Source organism: Antechinus flavipes, chromosome 1, assembly GCF_016432865.1.
Source record: "Antechinus flavipes isolate AdamAnt ecotype Samford, QLD, Australia chromosome 1, AdamAnt_v2, whole genome shotgun sequence".
Taxonomy (NCBI): Eukaryota; Metazoa; Chordata; class Mammalia; order Dasyuromorphia; family Dasyuridae; genus Antechinus; species Antechinus flavipes.
The window spans coordinates 522,965,854-522,991,237 of record NC_067398.1 but is presented as its reverse complement, the minus strand read 5'-3'; the positions used below and the strand labels follow the sequence as shown (position 1 = coordinate 522,991,237).

The 25,384-nt window shown below is 33.0% G+C and overlaps 1 protein-coding gene across 1 annotated transcript in view; it reads right to left on the bottom strand.

Annotated features, from left to right (window-relative positions):
- DOK6 (docking protein 6) overlaps positions 1-24,787 on the bottom strand; it is a 725,210-nt gene extending 700,423 nt beyond the window's left edge. Inside the window, exon 1 of the mRNA XM_051970535.1 lies at positions 23,552-24,787. Within this exon, the coding sequence (XP_051826495.1) occupies positions 23,552-23,617 (66 nt within the window). The 5' untranslated portion in view covers positions 23,618-24,787. The remainder of the gene's footprint in view (positions 1-23,551) is intronic.
- Positions 24,788-25,384: the final 597 nt, after the last annotated feature.

The following is a 25,384-nucleotide window of genomic DNA, read 5'->3' as shown; positions in this document are numbered from 1 at the left end:
TATTTCAAAGGTAAGACATCACTTTTCTTGAGCAAATAATGTTCCTGGAACTATATTTAAACAGTAATACTTAAATTCACTGTTTCTAGTGAAAACAGAAATGTAAAAAATGGTTTTAATATTTGTATATGTATTAGAAGTGTGACATGCATTTGTAACAAATTATGTAAAACTAATTTAAGTCATTTTTTGTATCAGGGATAATGATAAATTACTTTAGTATTTAATATTGCAGAAATTCCTTTACTTTTGATAAAATCTATTTCCAAGAATTAAAAAGGGGAATTTCCATATAAACTTGAAATTAAGAGGAAAATGTTGATACTGTTTTCAGAATATAATTCAGTTTGTGATTTTCTATTTAAATTGTAGGCAACCACAAATGAATGGCACTTGCATCTTCCAGCAAGACTGCTGTAATAAAGAAAGGAAAAAAAAAATCAATGAAAACTTTTCTACAACAAGAGATCAGATTCTAAGGTATTTCAACCAATTATTTCTCCTGTAGTTTTTTTGAATAAGAAATATACTAATCTAACTTCTTAAATTTCAGTAAGGGTCAATGCCCAAGAGGGTATTAAGCATTTTCTATTATCCCTTACGTTTAAGAATAGCAATGGAAGGTAAGCAATTTTGGAGGTGGTAATGGATTTAGCTCAACCTGGATTTCACAGATTTCATTTTCTATTTCACATCTTGGTGCCTGAGTGTACAATAAAAAACAAAACAAAACAAAACTACCAATAACCTTGAATAATAGCCCTCTAGAGCTAAGGAAACGATTATTGGAAAGCATTCATAAGAAGTAGAGTTGGCCTCAATTTCATATTTCATCTAGTCTAACCACTCAGGACTTGGAAGGACAGATGCCTCACCTGGCAACAGAGATTAAGTGCAGGTCTAATATTTGAACCCTGGTCTTCTAGTTCTTAAAACAGTGATATATTCCAATTTGTAAACTTTAAAGGATTTATATTTTGAAATTATATTAATAAGCATATAATATTCTCCCTCATTTTTCAGATAAGAGAAGAGAGGCATAGAGAGATCAGCTTGCCAAATGATTTGGCAGCAGTGGTAAATTTTGGTTTTTAACATAGGCTCTCTAACCACAAATCTAGTATTTTGTCCATTGGTCCTTACAATCATGAAATGAGAGGCTCATAATGGTAGATGGATGCTTTTAATCTTTATTAGTAAAGATATATCAAGAAAGTTGTATGATGAGTTTGATTTTTTTGGTCACTTTTCAGAAATCTCTAAAAGGGAATTTTTATAAAGAGGGCTTTTCTATTTTTTTTTTCCTTCACTATTATGACCTGTTAGAACTCCTCTGCTCAGTACTGCTCTACTCTGTCTTATGCCACTGGAAAGGTTTTACACACAAATGTTCTAGTATTCAGTATATTTATTTTTATAATCTGAAAAGGGTATCAGAAGTCTTACGTAGTGAACTCTGAAAGAAATTCTCCTTTCAGTAATAGTACTATCACCCTAGTCAAAGTATTTTCGCTATATATTGAGTTTTAAAACAAACTTTAAAATTGATTTTACAACTGCTATACTCTCCAACTTCCATTTACTCTGTATAATGCTGCTAAAATAATAATCCTTAAAAATATGTTAATTCCTTGCCTATCCCTATTTGAGAAACTACCGGACTTGCCAGCCCTATAGGACCAAGACACTTTTTATACATGTAGATGTAGAAGAATATATTTTTTATGTATTATTACAGATATTCATTAAACAGAGAACCATGTTAAACACTAATAATACAAAGAAAAAGGTGGCAACAAAACAACATCTTCCCTTAAATAGCTTATTGTGAATTGGGACAGTGGATACTAGATGTAAATATATAAGAATATAGGAGATACTATGAGGAAGAGAGAATGAGAATTAATAACTAGAAATATCAGGAGAGGCTTCTTAAAGAAACCTGACCTGAGCTCTAAAAGAGCTAAGAATTACAAGAGCAGCAGGTGAGGAAGAAATGTTATAGAGACAGCCTGTACAGAGGCATTCAATTGAGACTTGAAGTAGTAGGTGCAGAGAAAGATAAGTGTGCCAGTTTGTCTTGAATATAGAGTACACCGAGGAAAAATAATACATAACAAATTGGAAGTTAAGTTGTGTAAAGTGTTACTGAAGTGCTGTTTATTTTGTAGCCTACCTTCTCCCACTGCTAAGAGAGAATATCCTTAATAGATACCCCCAAATACCAAATACATTGTTGTCTAGATGGTGTTTGACATCTGTTGAATGAATAGTTGAAAATCATATTAATCACTCATTGACTACTTTATCAAGTATCTGCTCCTTGAAATGACTTTCAAGTTCCTCAACAATATAATTCTTTTCTACTGTTTCTCTTTATTTGTGACTAGCTTTTCAACCTTTCACCTCTATTCTTTTTGCATGTATCTACTATTCTTTCCCATATAAAAATTCCCATTTTTAAAAATTTTATTTTAGGGTTTTGGTCTGGAATGTCTTACCTCTTTATTCCTGCTTATTTAAAGGCTACCTATTTTTTTAAGGCTCAGCTTAGATATCAAGTTCCCAATAAGTCTTTTAGCACCTACCTCCCCTTCCTCCCCAAGTCAGAAATTGCTAATAGTTACACATGCAGAATTAGACATTGAGTTCTTGCTATGTGTTAGGCACTGACTCAGAAAACACTTTCTATAAGTCCTTCAATTTTCAGATATGAGTAAATGATGTGATTTTTCCAAAGAAAAAAACAAGAGGCAGAATGAGGATTTGAAATTAGGTGCTCTGACTCCAAATCCAGCTTTCATTACACTGTATCATTCCCATCATTCATTCACACATCCTAACTAGAGCTGTTAGGACTTGAAGGGTCTTTATAAATCATCAGACCAACCAGCCTCATCAAATGACAATATATATGTAAAGTCTTTTAGAAAATGAAAACTGTCATATGCATGTTAACAACAGCAATAATAATCACCATTATTTTATGCACGAGAAAATAAAAGCCTAGAGAATCTGAATAATTTTTAAAGTCCATACCCTAGTAAATAGTGGAATGAGGTTTAGAATTCAGGTCTCCTCTTTAATATGTACTGCAAAGCAATCAAGCTAAGGAGGCCCATATCTGTAATGGGCTGAGGTTTGAGTTGATGCATTGAGGTCCCAAGCACATGAGGCTAAATAGTAATTGGACCATACTCTATTAATATGTAAGCTTGGAGAAAGAATGGCCCCTGCCCACTCTTTGTGCAAGTCCTCATGTGTTGTATAGGAAATGACGATTTTGGTGGGTGGAGGCAGGGGAGTAGAAAAGGAAGGGGAAGGAGAGACTGCTGGCTGGCGTCTTGACACAACTGCTTGCATTCCCATTGCGATGGCCCTTCAGCTTAGGTCTCTCTCTGCTGGCTGGCTTCCTGTCGCAGCTGCCCATATTGCTATCACAATCCTTCTTGCACATATTGCTATCACAATCTTTTTTCACCTCTTCACTTCAATAAAGATTGAAGATTTTCCCCTTAACCTCAATTCCTGACTCCGGCTGATTTTAAATACACGGTCATTACACATATCTAATATTACAGAGAACTATTTATGCATTCAGTTCTATGCTAAGGATTTGCTAAAACAAATAATGAACCAAACAATAACAATTACCTTTTAAAATTGTAAAATAGTTAAACATCCCTTAAATGTAAGGACTAGCTCTCCTAAAATTGGAGACATCTTAGTGCTATTTAATAATGAGATACAGAAAGTCTAAAGCCTTCCAAGTGAAAAAATAGAATCAGTATCTTGCCATTCAAAAATATTTCTATCATGAATCCCTCTTAAAATAATTAAAATAATATTCATTTAAAATTATCTAATTAACACAATTTTTATGGATTTCAAATTCATACAGATTGATTCCACATAGTTTGTGAAACTAGCTTCAGCTTCTATTTGCCATTTTGTTGTGAGTATTAATGTGATATAATTTTTTTTTGGTTTAAGTTTCCACTGGCTGCTGATAATAGGGTGTCTATCTTCTTGTGCTTCTTTTCATTACACATTTAAATTAACAACAGTACCTTAGAGTCTTATTCTCAAGGCCTATTTCTGTTAAACTCTATTCTACCAATGGCTTAGTTGGATTAAACACTTCTTTGGCATAACCATTGCATAGTAGTGGCAATGAGGATAAAACAACATGCATTTTTGTTGCTAAATGAGCCCTTCAACACTTTAGAGAAGTCCTGTCCTTCACTGTAGTTGTTGAAAAGCCTAATCATTTTTTTTTTATAGTACAGCAGTTATAGAAAAAGAAATGTGCTTTCAAGCAATACCATTATTCTAATAAACTGATATGTTACAAATGAAATTAGTGTTACAGACTTAGTGGAATGAGATGATTTAGAAAGGTGTGAAGAGTTTGTTTCCAAGATATTGAAGATAATATAATAGACAAGAGATAAAAGCTGAAATAACACCAAGCCATTAAAAAATGTTCTCACACCAAGTACTTGAAGCCTTCAAAGAATCCTGTATTTGATAGTGGGAAGGGATCTCAACCATCTAGTCCATCTCATCTGGTTCAACTTAAGCTCACAAAATGGAAGCCAACTATAAAATGCCAGGAAAATTGTCCTTTAACCTGTATTTGAAGATCTTTAAGGAAAGGAAATTCATCAGAATTCAAATTTTCACTGAGCATGTATTTCTGGGAAAATACATCATTACATTTTTTTTTTTTAATTAAGAGGAGTTTTCAGAAGAATACATTTTAAGGCATCTATTCTTTCTGTAAATATAATAACTGATAAATGTTCCCACAACTAAAAGAATGTTATAAAAGATGGGAGAAAAACAAACAGTAGTATCATGGAGAAGGGGTTGGAGTAGTCAGGTTCATGGCAAGAGAAAATGGAAAATGTGTAGAAAATATCAAAACATACTTAAAAGTAATGCTACTTAAAGGAGTATATATTATAATTTATTCTACATATGCCTGCCCTAACAAATAGGTTACACAGATTCTTTTAATATAATACTAATGAATGCTCTTGTATGTAAACCAAAAATTGTTGATGACAATAATCATAAAAAAATTTCTGAATTAAAAAAATATATATATTTTCTTAAACAGTATTTTATATGATGAATGGTCATCATTCAAGATAACTAGGGAAGGCATCCTTTTTCTTACTTCCAATTCATAGATTCCAATTGAAAGTTAAAAATAATGATACAAATATGTAGAGGGCTGGAACTTTGAAAAGATATACTTGAAGCAAGGACAGCATGATGCTTATGGTGATGTAATATTTGCATGTGCTCAATCTGCTTAGTGATGTAATTATACTGAGGTATTTAAGGGAGTCTCAGACACAGAAGGCTCTCTCAGCCACAGCTCTCAGCCACATACACAGAGAAGACTTCAGGCTCCAGACTTCAGATTCCCAACTCCATCTTTGACCAACCATGTGGTAGTTTTACTGCCTCCTTCACTTCTCCACCTAAAGACCATGGACTCGGACTGATCCTAAGGTCCTCCAGAGAGCTAGCCCACATATTGTATTTTGGTGGCCAAAAGTGGGGCCTTAGAAATGCAAGACTTTGCAAAGCAGGACACAGAGTGGTTTGACTGACACGATCATAAGCTCAATGGAAAAGTCCCTGTGACCCAGAAATAGGGTGGGCATAAAAATAGATAAGCAGGAAACTTTGGTAAGTGCTAAACTAGTCACTTTTGTTTTTTAGCTGAAATGAGGCAAATACTAAACAAACAAACAAACAAACAAAAAAATCACAGCCTCCTCCACCTGAAGGGAAGTATGTAGAATGCAGTTAGGTTAATATAGAAGCAAGGTTTGTTGGTAAGTCAGAGAGGGTCACTGGGCTCTTAAATATATTACAATGCATGTCTCCTTGGCTATAGTTGTAGCCTAGGTCAGAGTTGTGATAAAGAAGGGTTAGGCTTCAGATGCTAATTAGAAAACTGTGTGTAGTGGTGTTGACTCATACTCAGGACTTTTTGGAGTATCATGTTAGCAGGATGAGCATGAAAGTTGATGTGAGGATTTTTAGCATTGTAGCAAGTTAAGATTTGGGACGTAGTCATTACCATGAGTGGCGGAGATTTTGACTAGTAGTGCGATGCCAATTCCTGCCTCACAAGCTGAAAAAAACTAATAGGATTAAAGGGGTTATGGATATTGAGAAGAAGGCTCTATTGAAGAAAAATTAGTACTAGATATGTGGGAACTAGTGGGAGAGCAACTAATTGAATATATGAAGCTATGGGTCCTGATTCAGTTCCTTATGTACAATATAATACATTTGGCTTTAAAGAATACTACAAGTTCTAAAAAAAAAAAAAAGGAAAAGTTTAAAGGAGAACAACCAGACAAGGAACTGTGAGGAGAAAGAGGAGGAGGGGAATGATACTGACAAAGCAGCTGAAAGGCATGGAGAGTTGGATCTTAACTACCATACCAACCAATAAGCTTAAAGAGTGTGGTGCTTCTCACTTTCACAGTTCAGTTAAACCAGAGCATATGCCCTTAAGGCATTCCCCATCTCCTGACCCTCCTTTCTCAATTTCACCTTTTTGGGTAGAGGGAGGAGGAGGAATGGGAGGGGCAGTGACACCAACAGCACCATCCATGTAGCAGCTTTGTCCACCCCCTATGACACAATTACAAAGGGCACTAATTAAAGCTAAAGAGGAAGGGAAGGATAGAGAATTTGAGAATAGAAACATATCCTATGATTGAAGAGTTTAACTCTTCTGGTCCAGAAAAAAGAAGATACACTCCTTTTAATCTGGAAATTATCAAAGATCTGAAAAAGTCTTGCATTCTTTATGGGCCTACATCATCTTCTATTAACATGTTATTAGAGAATTTGGCTTTTAAATTTTAGCCCCTAATGATTGGAAATCTATAGCAAGGACATGTTTAGAATCTAGACAAAACTTGTTGTGGTTTTCTGAATATAGTGAACTCTGTAGGCTACAAGCCCAATGAAATAGGCAATTTGGAGTTAATATAACAGTTATCTTTGATCAACTAACAGGTAAGGGTTCTTATGCAAATACTTTAGCATCAGGTTTATTAGATACCTGGTACTCTCTTGCCTCCTTCACTTCTCCACCTAAAGACCAAGGACTCTGCTGAGCCCTAAGTCCTTGGAGAGCTAGCCTAGACATTATACAAATATGCATATTAAATGGAAATTAAAATGGAAAGCCTCAGTAAAGAGTCAATAATTAATTAGCTATTACAAGAGAACTAAGTGTTTTGGGACATTCTGTACTTACAAAATGTGTATAGTACTTTTTGTAATAGGAAAAACCTGGAAACAAAAGTAGTGCTCATTAGCAGCAGAATGGTTGAACAAATAATAGTATATTAATATGATGGAAAACTAATAAGCTATAAAAATGGATAATAAAATGGTTTCAATGAGACATAGAAAATATATAAATTGGTTCAAAGCAAAATGAGCAGAAACAGAAAAAGAGTATATATATTTTGATATAAAATAGTATAGTACATGATATAATAATATATACTATAGTTTCTATGTTAGAAAAATAGCACCTTTGAAATACTTAATAACACTAGTTAAATGAATGATCAGTTATTGTTTCAGGCAATTAATAAAAGAATAATGGCCAGCTCACAAAAGAATGATAATGGATTAATATGAAGAATAAGAAATGCAATTTGATTTGAAAATTTACTTTGTGCTTATGTGATTCAAGCATTTCTACTTTCCTTCCTTCCGTGCCCCATAATTCTCTAGTTCTATTCGCTTTCCTTCATTTCTTCTTTCCTGCTCTTGCCTCTTTCTTCCCTTTTCTCCTCCTTTGTGCCTCCTCTTTCCTTCCTTTCTTCCTTTGTCTCCTGCTTCCCTCCCTCTTCCTTCCTTCCTTTCTTCTTTCCTTATTTCCTTGTATCCTTCCTTCTTTCCTTTCTTTTATCCTTCCTTCCTTTCTTTTTTTCCTCTATTTTTTGGGGGTAGACTGGAAGATTTGGGAGGGAGAAAAAAATGAAAGTTTGATGATTAAAAAAAGGAAGATAATATTTTAAAAATCAGTAACATACCATTCATTCATCAATTATATGTAATTATACTCATATACATAATTATAATAAAATTCTAAAGACATTTAAATTTTTTTAAAAATTCATACAATACGGAAAAACCTTTAATGTTTAAATATCCCCCTACTCACTAAAGGACTACATTTTTTGTCTCAGTATTTGACATTTTAAGGCTTACTCAAAAAATTTTTAAGTAATCATTAACTATTTGAAGTTCTAAACTGCATTTTGTGGAACTGAAAATGTAATTCTAGTACAATTGGATTTAAGATATTATGTTAGGTGCATTCCCTATATTTTTGCTGATTTCTTGCCAAAGAAATTCCTTAGAATTATGCTGTTTTTGGAAAACTTCAAAAAGTCCCTGATGAATCTGATATCTGTGCTGCATATGTAAAAGTCAAAATGGTGCAACACTTCAGAATTGTTGAACAAAGGAGCTCATGAATTTGATGAATATGACTTTAACTTCCAGAGGTCATGCAGGTCTGACTGCTCTATTACCTATGCTATGACAGATTCCAGCCAAAAGCTAGAGACCACTCTGTTCTTCCCATCACTAGTGTGCTATTTTATAACAAAGCCTTAGAGATGAAAAAAAAAAAAGACAATTTTGTTTCTGCCTCAAAATTTAGCCTTCTGAAGGAAGAACTGCTCATTGGAACTTTTGATTCTCTGTTGTAATCATTTCTAAATAATCTTCTTAAAGTTATGCTTTTTTATCTTTTATTTAAAAATATAAATAGACCTGTCACTGTAAATACGTAAGTGAAAAGTCCTAATACTCCTTTCTTGGAAACTTTACTTTTTACTGATGATAGTTTCATTATCTTTTAAAGAGAAACTGCCAAAAAAACACATATTGTCTATCCACATATGTGTGTGTGTGTGTGTGGTGTGTGTGTGTGTGTAAAATTCTTTTAAGAAGGAAGCTGAAACAAATGATACGTTTTTGTCTGAAGTTGCAAGAAGACATTTCATTAAAATGAGGTTGCAATTAATCTGGAAATGAGTATTGGAAATTCTGTAAAATTTAGCCAATGACAGTTCATTTAGAGATTGAGGTCTAAACTAGAGAAGTTTGTTCATTGCAGTTTGCCTTTGGAATCAATGGATGGTTCAAAAAGAATTACCTAATTATAAAATTCTCATGCGGGCTAGTGCAAATAAGCCACATTTCGTAGACAAAATTAGCTTGGAAACACAGAAAAAATATCAAATTTATATAGTCTGTCCTCAAATTAATAAAAAGTTTGTGATCTGTATGGCATGTACCACTCAGAGTGATGATACTTGGCATAGAGTTATGATGAAGCTTAACATTACCAAAATGAGTCAATTTAAGAGGTAGCTTTTTCTTGGCCAGGGTTAGGAATTTAAAGATCCCTATCACAGCATAATTTCAAAGTATTTTTAGCAAAAGTCATAATGATTCTATCTATTCTGCTGATTTAGAATCTAATTTCTGAGTTCTCACCAGGCAGCATTCTGATCATTCTTCAGACAAATTTGAATGAAGAGAAACCATGAAAATATGTATATATCCATTTCCTATGGACTGAAAAATAAATCTCAAAAAGAAATATAAACTTCTGAAATATGAAATAGAGAAACACACATTTATTTATAAGACTTCTATTGTTTTAAGGATAAAACTAATTATTTTAGCCCTACTAAGATATGCCCTTTTCCTTGAGGAGCATGCAATCTACTTGAAGGCCCAAATGGAAAAATGCAAATCTTTAAAAAGAAATAATGTGATTACAATGTACAAATAATGAGTGACACATATAAATATTATAGGATGTTGGAGACAGGAGAGATCACTTCAGGACAGTGTGGTCTTGAAAGTCTATACAGAAAAAATTACATCTTAGTAGGATTCCACATGTCAGTATTAATATTTGCGATGCCATTTGGCGACTGGTTTCTCTTACTTCTATCTTTCTGATTTCTACTTTTCTGTATTCTTGATCAACCATAATTCTTTTATCTTACCTCTATATTCCCTAAATTCAATTCATTTTCATAGCATCTAATAGAAATCCCAAGCACTGTAGTTAGTGAATATTAAATGAGGTTTATTTAATATAGGATTAGTTGATTAGACATAAAGAGTCATGACACATACCACCATTTATCCACTCCTTTGAAAAGCCTGGACTACTGAGCTTTGTAATCTAACGTCTCAAAATTGTTTTTTTTTCATTGTAAAGACAAATTTTATAACACAGCATAACCTAAGGAATCCTTTGAAATGAGAAAATATGCCATTGAATATAACATACTCACTATTTAAACGGGTCTAAGATTTAAATATTGTATTTAAAATAAATAAAATAATAAAACATATAAATAAAATAAATATTTAATATTTATTTTATATCTCCAGTAGGTCTCATTGGTCACAGTTCCACAGAGTATAATTTCAAGCTAATCCATAGATTTGAAAACTAGTAGTTTAAAGAAGCAGTTTCTCATTTTTGTCATTTTGTCACTTTCCCTTTTTCATTTAGATAAAAGTACTTATCATTTTGGGGAACTTTCAGAGATTACACTAATATTCCAGAATGGAATACAGTCACCAAAAAAAAAAAAAAAAAAGAAAAGAAAAAAGAGGAGAGGAGACAATCTCATGAATACTTTCTGCATCTTACCCTCCAATATTACTAAATCCTGTTTAAGAATTTTGAAAACATTATGTAAAGGCAGCCTCATTTTCTGATAAATTAACTCAAGTAGGCATTTTTTTGCCCCAGACAAGTTCATATGTGTAGAAATTACTATTTTTCTCCTTGAAATATATGTAACAAACATTACTCTAAGTCAGGTGACTAAAGCCGAGGCTAGAATTTCTTCAAGCCTGATTTTACCATTAGTACTGAGGGAAAATATAAATTTATATACAATATATGTTGTTTTCTAAACACTGAAAGAAATGGAATTTCAAATTATGTATCAAATACTGTTTTATCTTAATGTGACATTTCTTCATCTGAGGAAAAATGCTATATTGCTAATGGGTATAACAAATCATTGTTTATGAATATCATGTGTGATCTTTGGGAAAAATACACATATAAATGTTTATTGAAATTTTTAGTGCAACAAATATTCAGAAATTTTCTTTGATATAGAGAAAAACCAAATGAAAATTAGAACCCTAAAGAAAATGTGTGCATATATTTATAAAAAAATACTTTTTAGGGGCAGCTAGGTGATACAGTGGATATAGCACCAGCCCTAACGTCAGGAGGACTTGAGTTCAAATTTGATTTCAGACACTTAACACTACCTAGCCGTGTGATTCCAATTGCCTCAGCAAAACAAAACAAAATAAAAAATACTTTTTATCTCAAAGATAAATGTAAATATTTGCATAGAAATCCATGATATGTTTCCATTTTGAAGGGTAAAATGAAACATAAAACAGTGAAGATACATAGATTATTATACTTCAGAGAAAAAAAAAAAGTTCAATTACTTATTACCCAACTACACAAAGTGTACTTTCCACAAATGACATATATGAAAAGAACTCTTTTTCTTAAATTATGGGGGATTTTCTGGTTATTAAAATCATCAAAGAATTTGCCAAAATGCAGTAGAATCCCAAAAAGTCTTTTCTTAAGATTTTTTTGGTTAAACATTTGATAATTTCTCTTGAGACATATAGCAATAATTATGAAGAATTTTGTTATTACAAAAACTACTCTAACCTAAATTATTTCTTCTGATCTTCACAATAACTCCATGAGAAAGAAAGTGCAAGTGTTATTATTCATATTTTATGAAAAAAAGAAACAGATTTGGAGAGGTCATTTCTAAGATTATGCAGCAAATATTAGAGCCATGATCTGAATCTGAAGCACATACCACTACTCTCAGTGATTTTGTTATAATGGAATACTATGTGCTGCTTTTCTTCATGAAACAAGAGGCTGATATAAACTTTTAAGCATATCTTCACCTTCACATTATAGTATATAGAAAATATGCTATAATTCTAAAAATATGATTTGCTAAAATTAACTCTTACAAATGATCAGGAAAATGATTTTTTGTGTTGTTTGATATCTGCTAACTCAAAACTCTAATTACACGGTGATGACATGAAAGGAAGTTTTAAATAATCTAAATAGACTTATTGAAGAAAAATATAGTGTCACTGCATTGGAGAAAACAAAAAAGTTAAAATAATTTTAATAAATGCAATAGTAAGGATTCATAGCATGATTAATATGAAAAATACCTTTGGGTTATATTCTATATTGATAAATTACATGAAAGATGAAATCATGATAGATGATAAGATTCATTTGATTTTCATGATAAAGGGAAGTTTTTTTTTTTTTCTTGATCTGAGGTAAAGGCTAGTATAAGATTAATGAGTAAGAAATGCAGATTTCAGCTCAATAAAAAGAGAGGGGGAAATTAAATAATTAGGTCTATCTAAAAATAGAACTCAATACTAGATAAGGAAGTATAGTACACTTTTCCAGAAATACTCTCAAGCAGAGGCTGCTTAACTGTTGATGCTATAGATGGAATCCCTGTATCTGTTAAAAGTTTGACTGATAAGCATCTAAGATCTTTTTGAGTCTGATCCTCTATGATCTGGGATAGTTGCTAGTCATAGAATATGAAACAACATTTTTAAGGAATTTTAAGTCTACCATCATGAAAATTAGTTTTTGTAATAGATAGGGAAAATGAATTTAAATTCATTTCCTCTCGATTTAATGGACATTTGCAACAAAATAGAATATATAATTTGTGTCAGAGAAAAGTTTTATTTGAATATTATGAGGTTTTGTTTCTCCTTATCTTTATTAATATGAACAAGCAATTGTCTTCTGATTTATAACAGATATGTCAGGCAATTTGATCAGAAAGCCCTTTTCAAAAAAAAAAAGTCTATTTGATTTATACAACCTTGCAATAAAACACTGGCTTTAGCAGGATGATTGTTTAAATGAAATTGCCAATTTTACTATGAATACTTAAGAAGAAGAAGAAGAAGACAGGTAAGCACTCTTTCAGTTTTGCTCTGAAGATGGTGTAGCATTCTCATTGCAAAATTATTTGTGATGCAGAAAGCAGATATAAATAATAGGAGGAGTGATTTGCAAAAGTCTAAGAAGCCCAAAATTTTCAATAAGGGTTAAGTATGACAAATCCCTAAAGCCTCAACATATAAAGGAACCACATTTTCCCCCAAATCCATTTACTTATTCACCCAACCAGTTTCAGGATACAACCAAAACATACCTATTCATGTATGGCTGTAATAGCTCACATTTCTGTAGTGCCTTTAATCTCTACAAAGTACCTTTCTTAGAATGACTGTGAAGTAGACATAGAAAGAATTATGATTCCTATGTTACAAATGAGGAAATTATGATTCACAAAATTGATGCAATTTACCCATGATAACTATTAGGTGTCATAGCTAGAATTCATAGGTATTCTGAATCCATGACTACTACTCTTCCTACTCACTCATTATTTGGTCTCTCAATGGAAGATTTTATATAATGTGCTCATTTATGAAAAATGATTCAATGGTCTCATTTTTATATTATAATGAATAAAGTTCAAAGAAATACTTCAAATTCACTTTTCATAGTCTGATAATCTCAAATTATCATTTTGAAGTAAGAGTATTTATTGACTGATCAAACCATTATAGAAACCTTTCAGCCACAATGACAAACATAATAATTTAAATGGCAGCAATTTCATATAAGGAAGCCATGAGGATCTAAATATTTGCCCTTTGCTTCAGGAAAATTGCAAATCAATTACCAGATTTTTTTTTCCTTAAAGTCTAATCAAAATATTCTCACAGTGTTAAAATGTATCCTAAAATATCATGCAATGTTGACTGTGTCTTTGACTGTTCACTGTTTTTCTCTGTGTATCTCTCTGTCCATGTCTCTGTATTTGTTTCTTTTTTTGCCTGTCTAACTCTGTCTTTGAATCTAGCTCTGTCTCTGCCTTTATCTCTCTGTCTCTCTGTCTCTGTCTCTGTCTCTTTCTCTCCTCCTCCTCCTCCTCGTCCTCCTCCTTCTCCTCTTCTTCTTTCTCCTCCCCTTTTTCCTCCTCCTCTTCTTCCTCCTCTTCCTCTTCCTCCTCCTCCTTCTCCTCTCTCTCTCTCTCTCTCTCTCTCTCTCTCTCTCTCTCTCTCTCATACACACACAACCACTACCACTACAATCAGAAAATGAATTTATAATCCTATTTCATAAAATGCCAAGAACAATATGACAGTATCTGAAGGATGCAGGGTGAGTCAGCAACACTAATTCATAAGCTCATAGGATCATAGCTTTAAATTAGAAAAGGCCATCAGATGCTAAATTTTCTCATGACAATTATGTGCTTTACTTAAGTCATCATAATCTCTGTGGATTAAAGTTGTATAACTTAAAGTTGTATTGAAATTGTTTGTGTGTATGTGTATGTATATATATATATATATTAGATTTATGAATTATGCACATAGCACAAATATGTAGAAAAGAAGCCCAGACATTAAAATTATTTTCAATATTCCCAGCAACACAATTTTTTCTGGGTGTCAAACTGAACTAAACTATACTATGTATAAACAAAACTATGTTTGTTTGTCCTCCTTCATTTTTGTTAGAACGGCAGGAGGGAGGGGGGGAAATAATGGCATTTTCAAACAACTAGTACTAAAAACAATATGAAAAAGTACCAAGTGTACCTTGCAAGAACACTTGCAACTATTGGAAAGGTCATTTTATTACCATATTTTAAAAATCATTTTTATGATGAAAAAAGTTACTGTTTTTATGTTAATAAGTACTTATTATTCCTTAATCAAACCTGTTTTAAATGACAGTTATAATATTCTTCAGTCAAATTTGCCAAAGGTAGTTTAATAAATGAGAAAAGTATGAGATAAATATGAGACTTCATTTGAAATGAATTAAAATGTCTTACCTAACCAAAGAATTACTTCAATTTCACTCTTAATTTTATTTTTTTTCATATAAGAAATATTAAAACTTATTCTGAGAATTTTTTTTTAAACACAAGTACTCCAGTCAGCTAAGTGTAATAAAAGAAAAGAAAGAAGGACAACCATTATCTTCTGAATTTGATCATGTGTGCACAGTATGGCATAAAACTCCATGTCATTAGAATTTTAATTTGACACAAACATGAATGATTCAAAGAGAACAAAGATTCCATAGTTTTATTCCAAAGCATTCAAGCAGCTATTCTGATATGAGCAGTCCATTCTATTACAATCAAATTTATTTCAAAAGCAAGCCATATGGTTCAGATGTACAAGCAAGAATTAAATATTTCCTTTATGGCCATAATATTAGACTTGAGAAAATTGACATGGTTTAGATACAACAAATTTTACAAACATTTTATTTTGATTATCCCATCAATAAGTACTTGGAATAAACTTCAGTCACTCAAGGGAGAGGATGTCATATGCTAGACTTTAGCTTCTTCATAGTTTTATTATTAATCATTTAAGATTAAGTTAACAGGTTAACAAGTGTCAGTTATACAGGTTGTTTGTTTGTTTGTTTTTTTTTTTTAATCAAGCTTCTTCAACAATTGAACATAAATTCTATACAGAGACGACTGACATCATTTTGAAAACAATACATTTCAAAAGTACCATTATATGACTACATTACAAGGGGAAAGACTAAGAGATTACTCTTATTCCTTTCTTTTATTTTTAGAGGAGCCAACACTTGTGCCAACAAAGAGAACGTGAGAAATTAGTTTCTTTTAATATTGAATCCTAACAATGGATTTGGAGGGGATGGAAGATTCCTACATTAACAGAATGACAAAATAGTGTTTTCCTGTGTGTGTCTATTTAGAAACATATACTAGATATATGTATACATAATGCATACATATGTTGTATACATATGTATATTTATAGTCCTTTAATTAAGTGTTTATAAAACACATTCCTCATGATACTGTAGCTAAGGAGTTAACTTGTTCAAGTATTATTTCTGCTATTTTAGGAGTGAGGAAGGAAAGGCTTTCAGAAGTTACCAGACTTTATGGTCAGTTCATAACTGTGTGAGGCAGGAATCAAACCCACTTCTTTTGCCTAGTTCTGTTATTTTCTAAAATCTTCCTCTAATAGAGTTCTGTTAATATGTTACTTCTCTGGACTACTTGTACATATAGAGCATAGGCACATGCTGACTGCTAAAAAAATACCTGAATTGATACAAATTAAATCAGGTCATATGGAATATGTGTTTTTGTTTAGAAGAGCCAAAGTGATAGTGGGATGAAAAGATTGAGACCTATTTTCATTTCACCAAATAATTGGATAAACCCATTAATCAATCATCAATCATTTATTAAGTACCTGTTAGGTGACAGACATGGTTCTGTTAACTGGAGATACAAGAGCAATAATGAAATTGTGCCTGTCCTTAGGAAGTTTATATTCTACTAGGGGATATAATACAGTTATATGCAATATTTACATGCAAATATGCAAAATAAAGAAAAATCAATACAAAGCAGTCTGGAAAAGATGGATACTAATAGTCAAGGGTGAAAAATTTCATTAAAAAAGTAGACCTTGAGGTCAGTATGAAAGAAGGGATACTATTATGGAAGAGGAGGAATGAATTGTAAATGTTGCAGAACAATTAATACAAAAACATTGAGTGGCATAAGGAGAGCCAAATGTGAAAGGGCAAGAAGACTATTTTGCTTAAACTATAGAATATGTAAGGGAGAATAACATAGAAGAAAACTGAAAAGATGAGCTGGGGATAGCCTGAAGAATTTTATGAGCCAAAAACAGAATTTTATATTTTATCATATAATTAAGAAGGAACCAGTTAAATTGATTCATTTGACCAGACCTGTGCTTAAGCAAAATAATTTTTGTAGTTGTGTGAAGAATGGATTAAAGTTGAATGAGATTTGAAATTGTTATCAATTTCCTTCCTATCATGTAAAATGAAAATATAATCTTTGTATTCCATCTTTAGATTTTATAAGGATCGTATGTGTCTATTATATATACTCCCTTTCTTCTCACTCCTCACCCCCACCATCTGGAGTCTTTTGAAACTACCATTCTGTTGGGATTATCTGCATTTGTAACAAGGCTTCCCCTTGTCATGTTTAACATAATTTCAGAATAGTTTGTGATAGAAGTCAATTATGATACACTTCAATATGTTGTTATTTTTTCATTATGCCCTAAGCTCCTATCACTCAGAATCTTTTTGTTTTTTTTTTTTTTTTTTTTGGTTTTAGTTTTTATTTTTTGAAACAAATCATCAATGTAACCCAGGGAAGCTTTGGAACAGAAGAGAAAAAAAAAAGTAATGAATAAGACATTCTGAGCTGATGCTTTTAATAAAGTAAGAAAGATGGAGGAGGTTTGAAAATCTCAAAGGCTTTCTAGTTTTTCCAGTCAAAATGTCACTGAGTAGGCTTATTACTTTATGGTAAGATTTTTGAATTCCAAAATTATTGCACATACCACCTTCAAATGAAAATATAAATCAGAATCAGAAACAAAATAGCTAGATTATCTATGCCACTACTTGGCATAGATAATTATTTAATAGACATATACATACATGTGTGCATTTACATATACCCATTTATTTACTATAGTATTAACATACATGTATTAAAACAGAAAATAAAACAGATTTACAGGACATCATCTATACAATATGTAGCAAATACTTCTGGTATTTTTCCTTTTCTGCAATTCAAAAAAACATAAAACATTCATTACTTCCATTTCATTTCTATTTAATTATATAGTTGAGGAGATACATTCTGGATTCAAATTCATAACAGGTACCTAATGATAAATAAAATGTTGAAATCTAGTATTTTTTTTTAAAAACAACCTTCACCACAGTTCATTGAGTGAATATATGAAAAGTTAAACAAATGCTTAACTTCTACAACACTAAAATAATAATCCATATTCTAAAAACATTGCTATAAATAGCTAATTATTCTGAATATACTGATAGAGTTAACTTAATAAACACATGGAATTTGTAGTTAAAATTTATAAAAAATCCTTCATGGATTCAGGAGTCTTTCTATATCATATATATGTTTGTATGTGTATATGTTTGTGTGTGTATATAAAATTGAAATGATTTAGAATGCACACAGTAATACTCAGCTATTTCAAAGACTTATTTAATTTTTATTGAATGGATTGTCATAATTTAAGTACAAATTTAAAATTTTATGAGGCCATAGAAATCCTTGAGATCAACCCTCTCATTTTAAAAATGACAAACTGCCATCCAGAAAAAGCTAAAATTATTTGCTGCAGCTCATACATTTAGTACATAATAAAATCAAGATATGAACCAAGCAACTCTGATTCCACATATAATTTTATACCCAACATTCTTTCCACTATGTCTCACTGCTTTCCATGAAACAGATAAAAAAAGATAAAAGAATGATTTTCATATATTTGTGGACATTTTGACGTTCCATATATTTATAAATTAAAATGGAAGCTCTCTTAAAACAAGAACTTGTATTTTATCCAAAAATTCAAATAAAAAAGACATTTATTAAGTATGTGCAAAGCCTTTGGTAGGCATTTTGAAAATAGTGATAAAATAAAGGACAGAACTTTCCTTCAATGAACTTAAAATCTTTTTAAATTTAAAATGAATTTCCTAATTAAGTATACTTTTTAATTGGCTACAATGCTTAATAATACTGATTATTATAAAGTCACTCCAGAATCCAAAGATCAGGAAAAAACTTTAACAACAACAACAAAAAAATTGGACCCTGTACAAAGCATCTGAATCTGCAAGTCACTGAATTGTTAATAATGGATACGTATATCATAAAGACAAGAAATGAATGAATGATGTCATCAGCAAAAGTTTTGAGAAATATCCATAACATATTAACCTTACTATTCAGTACTCAAAAATAAGAACTTAAAAAAAACCCTTTCTCTTCTCATATATTTTGATTATACATAAGTAAATTCAAGCAAGTAAAAAGCTAGAAAGTTCATAATGCTAGCAGTCAGTGTTTCTTTAAATTGTGTTCTTTTTCATGTGGAAAAAAACTAGAAGAATAGAAATTATGATGATTTATGAATTATAATATCCTCATCTAAAAACTCAGGATCCATGGTAGAATTAGAATATAAGAAAGCTTTTAAATGCTAAAATAAATAGGACACATCTTCTTTACAGTATTGGTCTATTACATATGTAATGAGGCTATGGCTTTTAAAAAATGGAAATGACATCTTTAACATATTCACATCATTGTTCCTTAACTATAAATTCATTAAATGATGTCACCAAAAACAAACAAACAAACAAACAAACAAACAAAAAAACCTTAAAAATCAGTTTTTATAAATGTAAGGGAATTTATTCATGAAACAAAATACAATGCTTTTCTTTGTTGTTTCCCACCCACACCCTCATGAAGGTCAAGGTCATAAAAATAAGATCTTATCTCAAGGACTTAAGGTACATCTGACCTGTACATTTCATGCAATGTTAGACATTTTTCTTAGTCCTTCCATCAGCTGGAGTTAGCTAAGGGATAGCCATTCTACAAGTTGCAGAATATCAGAGTATCTTTAGTTTGATTCTTAGTCAGTGTTTTTTCATCCATAAAAGAGAGAAAGAAAGAGAAAGGCAATGAAAGAATTTCTGTAATGGACTGGATTGATGCCTAGAGCACAGGAGAAGTTTTATCACCTTGGTACAACATTAAAACATGCATTAAACCACCTGGACTTTGACAGTCTTGACCTGCTGTGAAGGGCACAGAAAAACTTATTTTCTAGAAGTGCACTTTTTTTTTTAATTGAAAAAGAACACACAATTTATGAGAAGAAATACTTTAGGATCACTGTAAAAAAACTATATTGTCTTCTGAGAATTATGTATGGTGCAATTTGTTTTAAGGATCAAGAGTTACAAGCTATTTTCTTGGAGATTTTTAAAATTCTTATTTGGACATCATAAACACCTCTAATACAATTCAGTCACATAAATCACTACAACACACTTGAATAGTTCATTTAAAAATGTCTATATCATTTGCAATATAACATTTAAACTTAAGGCCAAAGGAAAATTATTAACATTTATCTTTTTAATTGAAATGAACATTTGTGAAAAAATAAATTTTAGTACGTAGAGAGAGGAATAGGTATGTGTTATACATATTAAACATTTATATTATGTAATGCATTTTATAAGTAGATTCTCAAAGAAGTCTATACTATTTATATATGCATATTTATGAAAAAGATTTATATATTTGCTCCCAGATTTACCTCCTGACATTTGTTTTATATTTTAAAGTTATAGTATAATCTCCCTGAAATTCTATTGGTTGAACTTTTCCAACTACATTTTATAAGTAGTAGAAAATTTATCCAAAGATAATTCATAAATGATTCTTTTCCTTCGAAGTAATCAAGGTAGATTTATGCAGATATGTTTTTTTTAAAAAGAAACAAGACAAATTCTTTTTTGCAGGCTAAACTCTCAATTGTCCAAGTTTATATTTCTTAGAGTAGAATCCCAAGACAGAAAAAGAAAAATGATGTCACCTAAATTATATATACACACATGCACACATATACAGACATACATATATGTAGATATACTCATGTATATACATACACACATGTATATGCATATATATATATACATGTATGTATATCATATACCTATATAAACTCTCATTGCTTTAATAACAGTTTTAGATATTATCCTTTGAAAAATTTTGCTAAATGCAGAATAAGTGGAGAATAGATACTTTACAATTTAATCTCCATAGCAATATATATGTATATACATATATATGTATAAATGTAACAATATACACATGTAATATGTAATATATAATTAAAATTTATATTTAAAATTAAAATCAACAGAATACTAGTGATACTGTAACCTGAAACCCAGCAACTATTGATTTTTTTGTTTTGACCTTATTATTCAGGGAAGTATATATATATATATATTTATATGAAAGCACTCATCTTTCTATTTGAATACCTGGGAAGCAGTTTGGGGAAATTGCTTGGGGAACAATGCTTTGACAGTGGTTCAGGGGTTCAATGTCCCCTTTCCTTTCAGAGATATCACAGATTCATTTCATGCTAGAAATCAATTCTTCAGACAATATTCCGTACACTTATTATCAGGCACCCTGACCCAGCAACACAACAAAAAATGGGGGTTTCCTTTGGGATCTTAAATCACCCATTAGCATTTGCCATCTACAAAGACAGATATAATTGGGATTCCAAAGGGAGAAAGTATGAACATACTTGTCAAAATAACAAAGGGCTTCAAAGGTCAATTTATGATGATGATTTTCCTTTCTTTAGATGCCTGTGTTTTTTTACTAGGCTGACATCTTTTGCAAATGATAAATATTAGCTCTACATCTAAAGCAGATAAGCTCCAGAAGGTCTTGTTTGAAAGTAGCTTTTCAGATTTTTTTTTCCTTATCTGTCAGGAGAAGAATAGGGCACATTCTTTGACTCTAGAAAAGACCCTAAATGATGGAGGAGGGCAGGAGAAACTACAGTAAAAGATCTCTCTTCCCCCTTTCTTTTTTCCAGCGGCCCCCCACCCTTTCCCTGCTTCTTCTTCTTCCCCCAACCTTCTCTTCTACTTTTTTCTCCTCTCACTTTTGTCTCAAGCAAGAGCACCTAATTCCTTCCTTTGCATTTCTAAAGTCATTAAAAATACTTTTCTCAATCGTTCTCCTACATAGCTCTCTGTATATTTCAGGAGTTCAAGGCTCAGCCCCTCATGTCCTTCAGAACGTTGTCAGTACCATCAACATCAGAAGGGGGCATAGTCACTGCTCCTAACCCGTGGTTGGCAAATGTAGCAGCGGGAACGCTAAAAGCTACGCCAGGCATTTCCTTCCTCCTATCTCTATACACCTGTTTTCCTGCCACATTCACAGAAACTGTTCCTGATAGAGTGGGTGAGGGTGTGGGGGAAAATCAATACTTGGTGTTGTTTAATTTTCAGTCTTTCTAAAATAACTAGAAACAGTGGACCATCTTAATATGTTTTCCTTCCATGGCAACTATATATATATATATATATATTTTTTTTTGTATAATAAAATTATCAGAATAATCCACCACCACTCCCCACTCCCTGTAGCCCGTTTATTCATGTAGCAAAGAAATAAACACTTTCATTCATTTTGGACTAACATTATGGAGATATTCATTCAGTAGTAGGAAGTTTCAAAACTACTAGGCACAGACCAACTGCTGAAATCTTGAAACTGTTCTCCCTTCTCAACACTTGGTGTTGTTTTTCCCTGCCGACTCCAGTCTGCTTCTGTTGCTGTCTCTATTGGCATTGCTCCTTGTCTCCCCGAGCCTAGTTTTTCTCCTCTTTGCCTCATTGTTCTCATCCTTGTGTTATTTTTTCTATATATTCCCTCTGTTATTAGATATGTTTCCACCTTCATCATTTCTTTCCATGTACTGCATTTTCTTTCCCTCTCTTGATTTTAGCCTTAGCTTATGTCTTCCACTTAACTCCATCCACTTTGCTACCCCCCACCTCAGATAGGTACCTTTATTGCTTTCCCTCCATCTTTCCATATGATCACTTTATTAGTTCAAAATGATCGACATTTTTAGTGCTTCTCTAGGTCAAAGGACATCTACCCTCAAAAAGAACCAAGGGAATTTCAGAACAAAGTTTGTTGTTGCTGCCATGTCTCCCTAAACATACACACATGTATGCATACGTGTGTATATGAGCCATATGCGTATGTTCATAAATTGTATATATGTTGCATCCGTGTTTACACACGTAGATTGCATTTCCACTTGAAATGCTCAGTGGGGCTAAGAAAGGAAGTGTACTAAAAAGACATTTTAGGATTCATCTGAAAAGAAGACAAGACGCTGATGCTAAATACATAAAACATCTGCATGTTTTATAGATATCCATCTATTGCATATAGATCATATATATTAATGGCACTGAACATGCTATAGCAAGCTCTAAGCATACCTTCTCCCTCTACATCTAATTCCAGACTGGGCGGTCCAAACTAGCAAAGTCCCTCTTCTCTAAGAAGAGGAAGTAACGACAGCAGGTTCCTGCTCTAGCTTGCCACCCACACCCCGATCTGATGAGCTTCCCTTCTGCAGAGTAGAGACTATCACTAAGCTTCCACCCCAGCCAAGCAACAAGCGGACAGCCTGAGACGACTCTTGGCAACTGCTTTCCCCCTCCCCTGGCCACTTCGCCCCCTCTTAGTCTCTCAGCTCCTCCAATTTCTTCGCCCGCGTTGGTCAAACCTCGCCTGCAATCGCACACGTATCAAACGGCAGATGGCAAAGAGAAAAGCAGGTAGAAAAGAGAGGATGAAGGAAAATAACTCACCCCAAGCTTCCTGCTGCGGATTTTCACATAGCCCTGCTTGACGATATCATTAAAGTTGGAGGCCATGGTCAGCGCTTTGTCGCTTTTCTTCTTCCTCTTCCTATTCCCAATGTCCAGATCCTTCTTCTTCCTCTTCCCCCTCCTTTAGGGTGCCCGTGGCAGGCTGATTGGGAAGCTCTAGCATCCAGGCAGCAAAGGAACAGCAGCCAACACGCTGCTGCTGTCCTGCTCCTGCTGAGTGTGTGTAGTCAATGCAGCCAGTGGCTCCACTGATCTCTCCCTTCCCGCAGGGCGCTGCTGCCGCTGCCACCAGTGCTGTTGCTACTCCTTAGTCCAGTAGCCCCAGCAGTTCAGCCAGCAGCAGCTGAAAGAGGAGGCGGTGGCGACAGCCAAGCGTCTGGGTTTCTGTACCCCAGCTTTGACCAAGGCAGTGAAAGAATGGGGGAGATAGAGTGGAGGGAAAGCCTTCCTCCCCTTCTTCCCTTCTTCACCTACTCCACGTCTCCAATTAATCGCCACTACCACCGCCGCCGCCGCCGCTGCTGCCGCCACCGCCGCTGCCAAGAGGGAGAGCGCTTCTGCCTGCTCTTCCGCCAGCTGTTTGCTCCCCCCTCTGCTGTCGCCGCCCCGGGCACCCACGGGCTCTCAGCATCACTCAGCAGCTCCACAGCTGGCTGGACCGCACCATCCCGACTCCCCTGTGAGGGGAGCAAAGAAAGGGGAGGGTGGGGAAGAACAAGCTCTCTTCCTAGCCTTCTCTTTCTTGCTGTCTTCTTATTCTTCTGCTTTCTGGCTTGAAGATGCTCCGAAGACACTGCCTCCTACTACTAACATCACCCGACTCCTAACTCTTATCTTGCTCCTCGCCCCACAATTTTCGCTAAGTATAAATCTCTGTCTGCCAATCATCACCCTCTTGTTTCTACTGCTTTCTCTGCCTCGGGCTTCGTAAGAGACACTGTAACTCTTCCAGAGGATTTTAATCACAATTCGTATATTTAGAGCCAGGGAAAAGATAAGATCAATATTTCTACCAAAAGAGGCGAACACAAGAGATAATTTATTTAAACAACAATTGTTCCATTCAGATTTGATTTTTACCGCAAACCAAATGCAAACATATTAAAAACCATAAACAAAAGAAATAAACCCCCAAAACAAGAAGCACCAAAAAAGAAAACAATAACATAAAACAACCCCCCCCCAAAAAAAAAAAAAAAACACCAAGGAATTTTTCACGATCCACACAAAGAAAGAAATCATGCGCATGTGTCTAATTATAATGTTCCTTAAGAGAATGATCCAAAATGGCAAACGATCCCATACGGAATATCAAGACTTTGAAGAAGTAACGATTGAATTTTATTTATTGTCCTGTTAACTACGATTACAAGGACCTCAGGTTTTAAAATCTTATCTGGAATTAGAAAATAAGCTTACAAAGAGTATATATAACACTTTTCTAAGAGCTTGTTATATCTAATGGAGGAGGAGGGGAAACCTTGAACTTCTTCCTCTTAAAATGGCAACATAAAAGTTAGGTTTTTTTTTTTTTTCTTTCTAAAAAAGTTTTATTTGCATCTACATAAAAAGGAAATTTTTGGATGAAATAGTTACTTTCTTTTTTTTTTCTATAAGCAAGAAAATATCAAACTGAAAATCATATAAAGGTACTAAAAGTAAAATAATGCTTTAGGAAACAATGCTCATCAATTGTTACCCTTTCAATTTAGTTAGAGTTACTGGAAGTAAATGACAGCTCAAACTTCAGAAAGGTTTCTCTTCTTTCTGTAAAGAATGTTTTTCTCCCAATTCTCCTAAAGAACTCTTAGT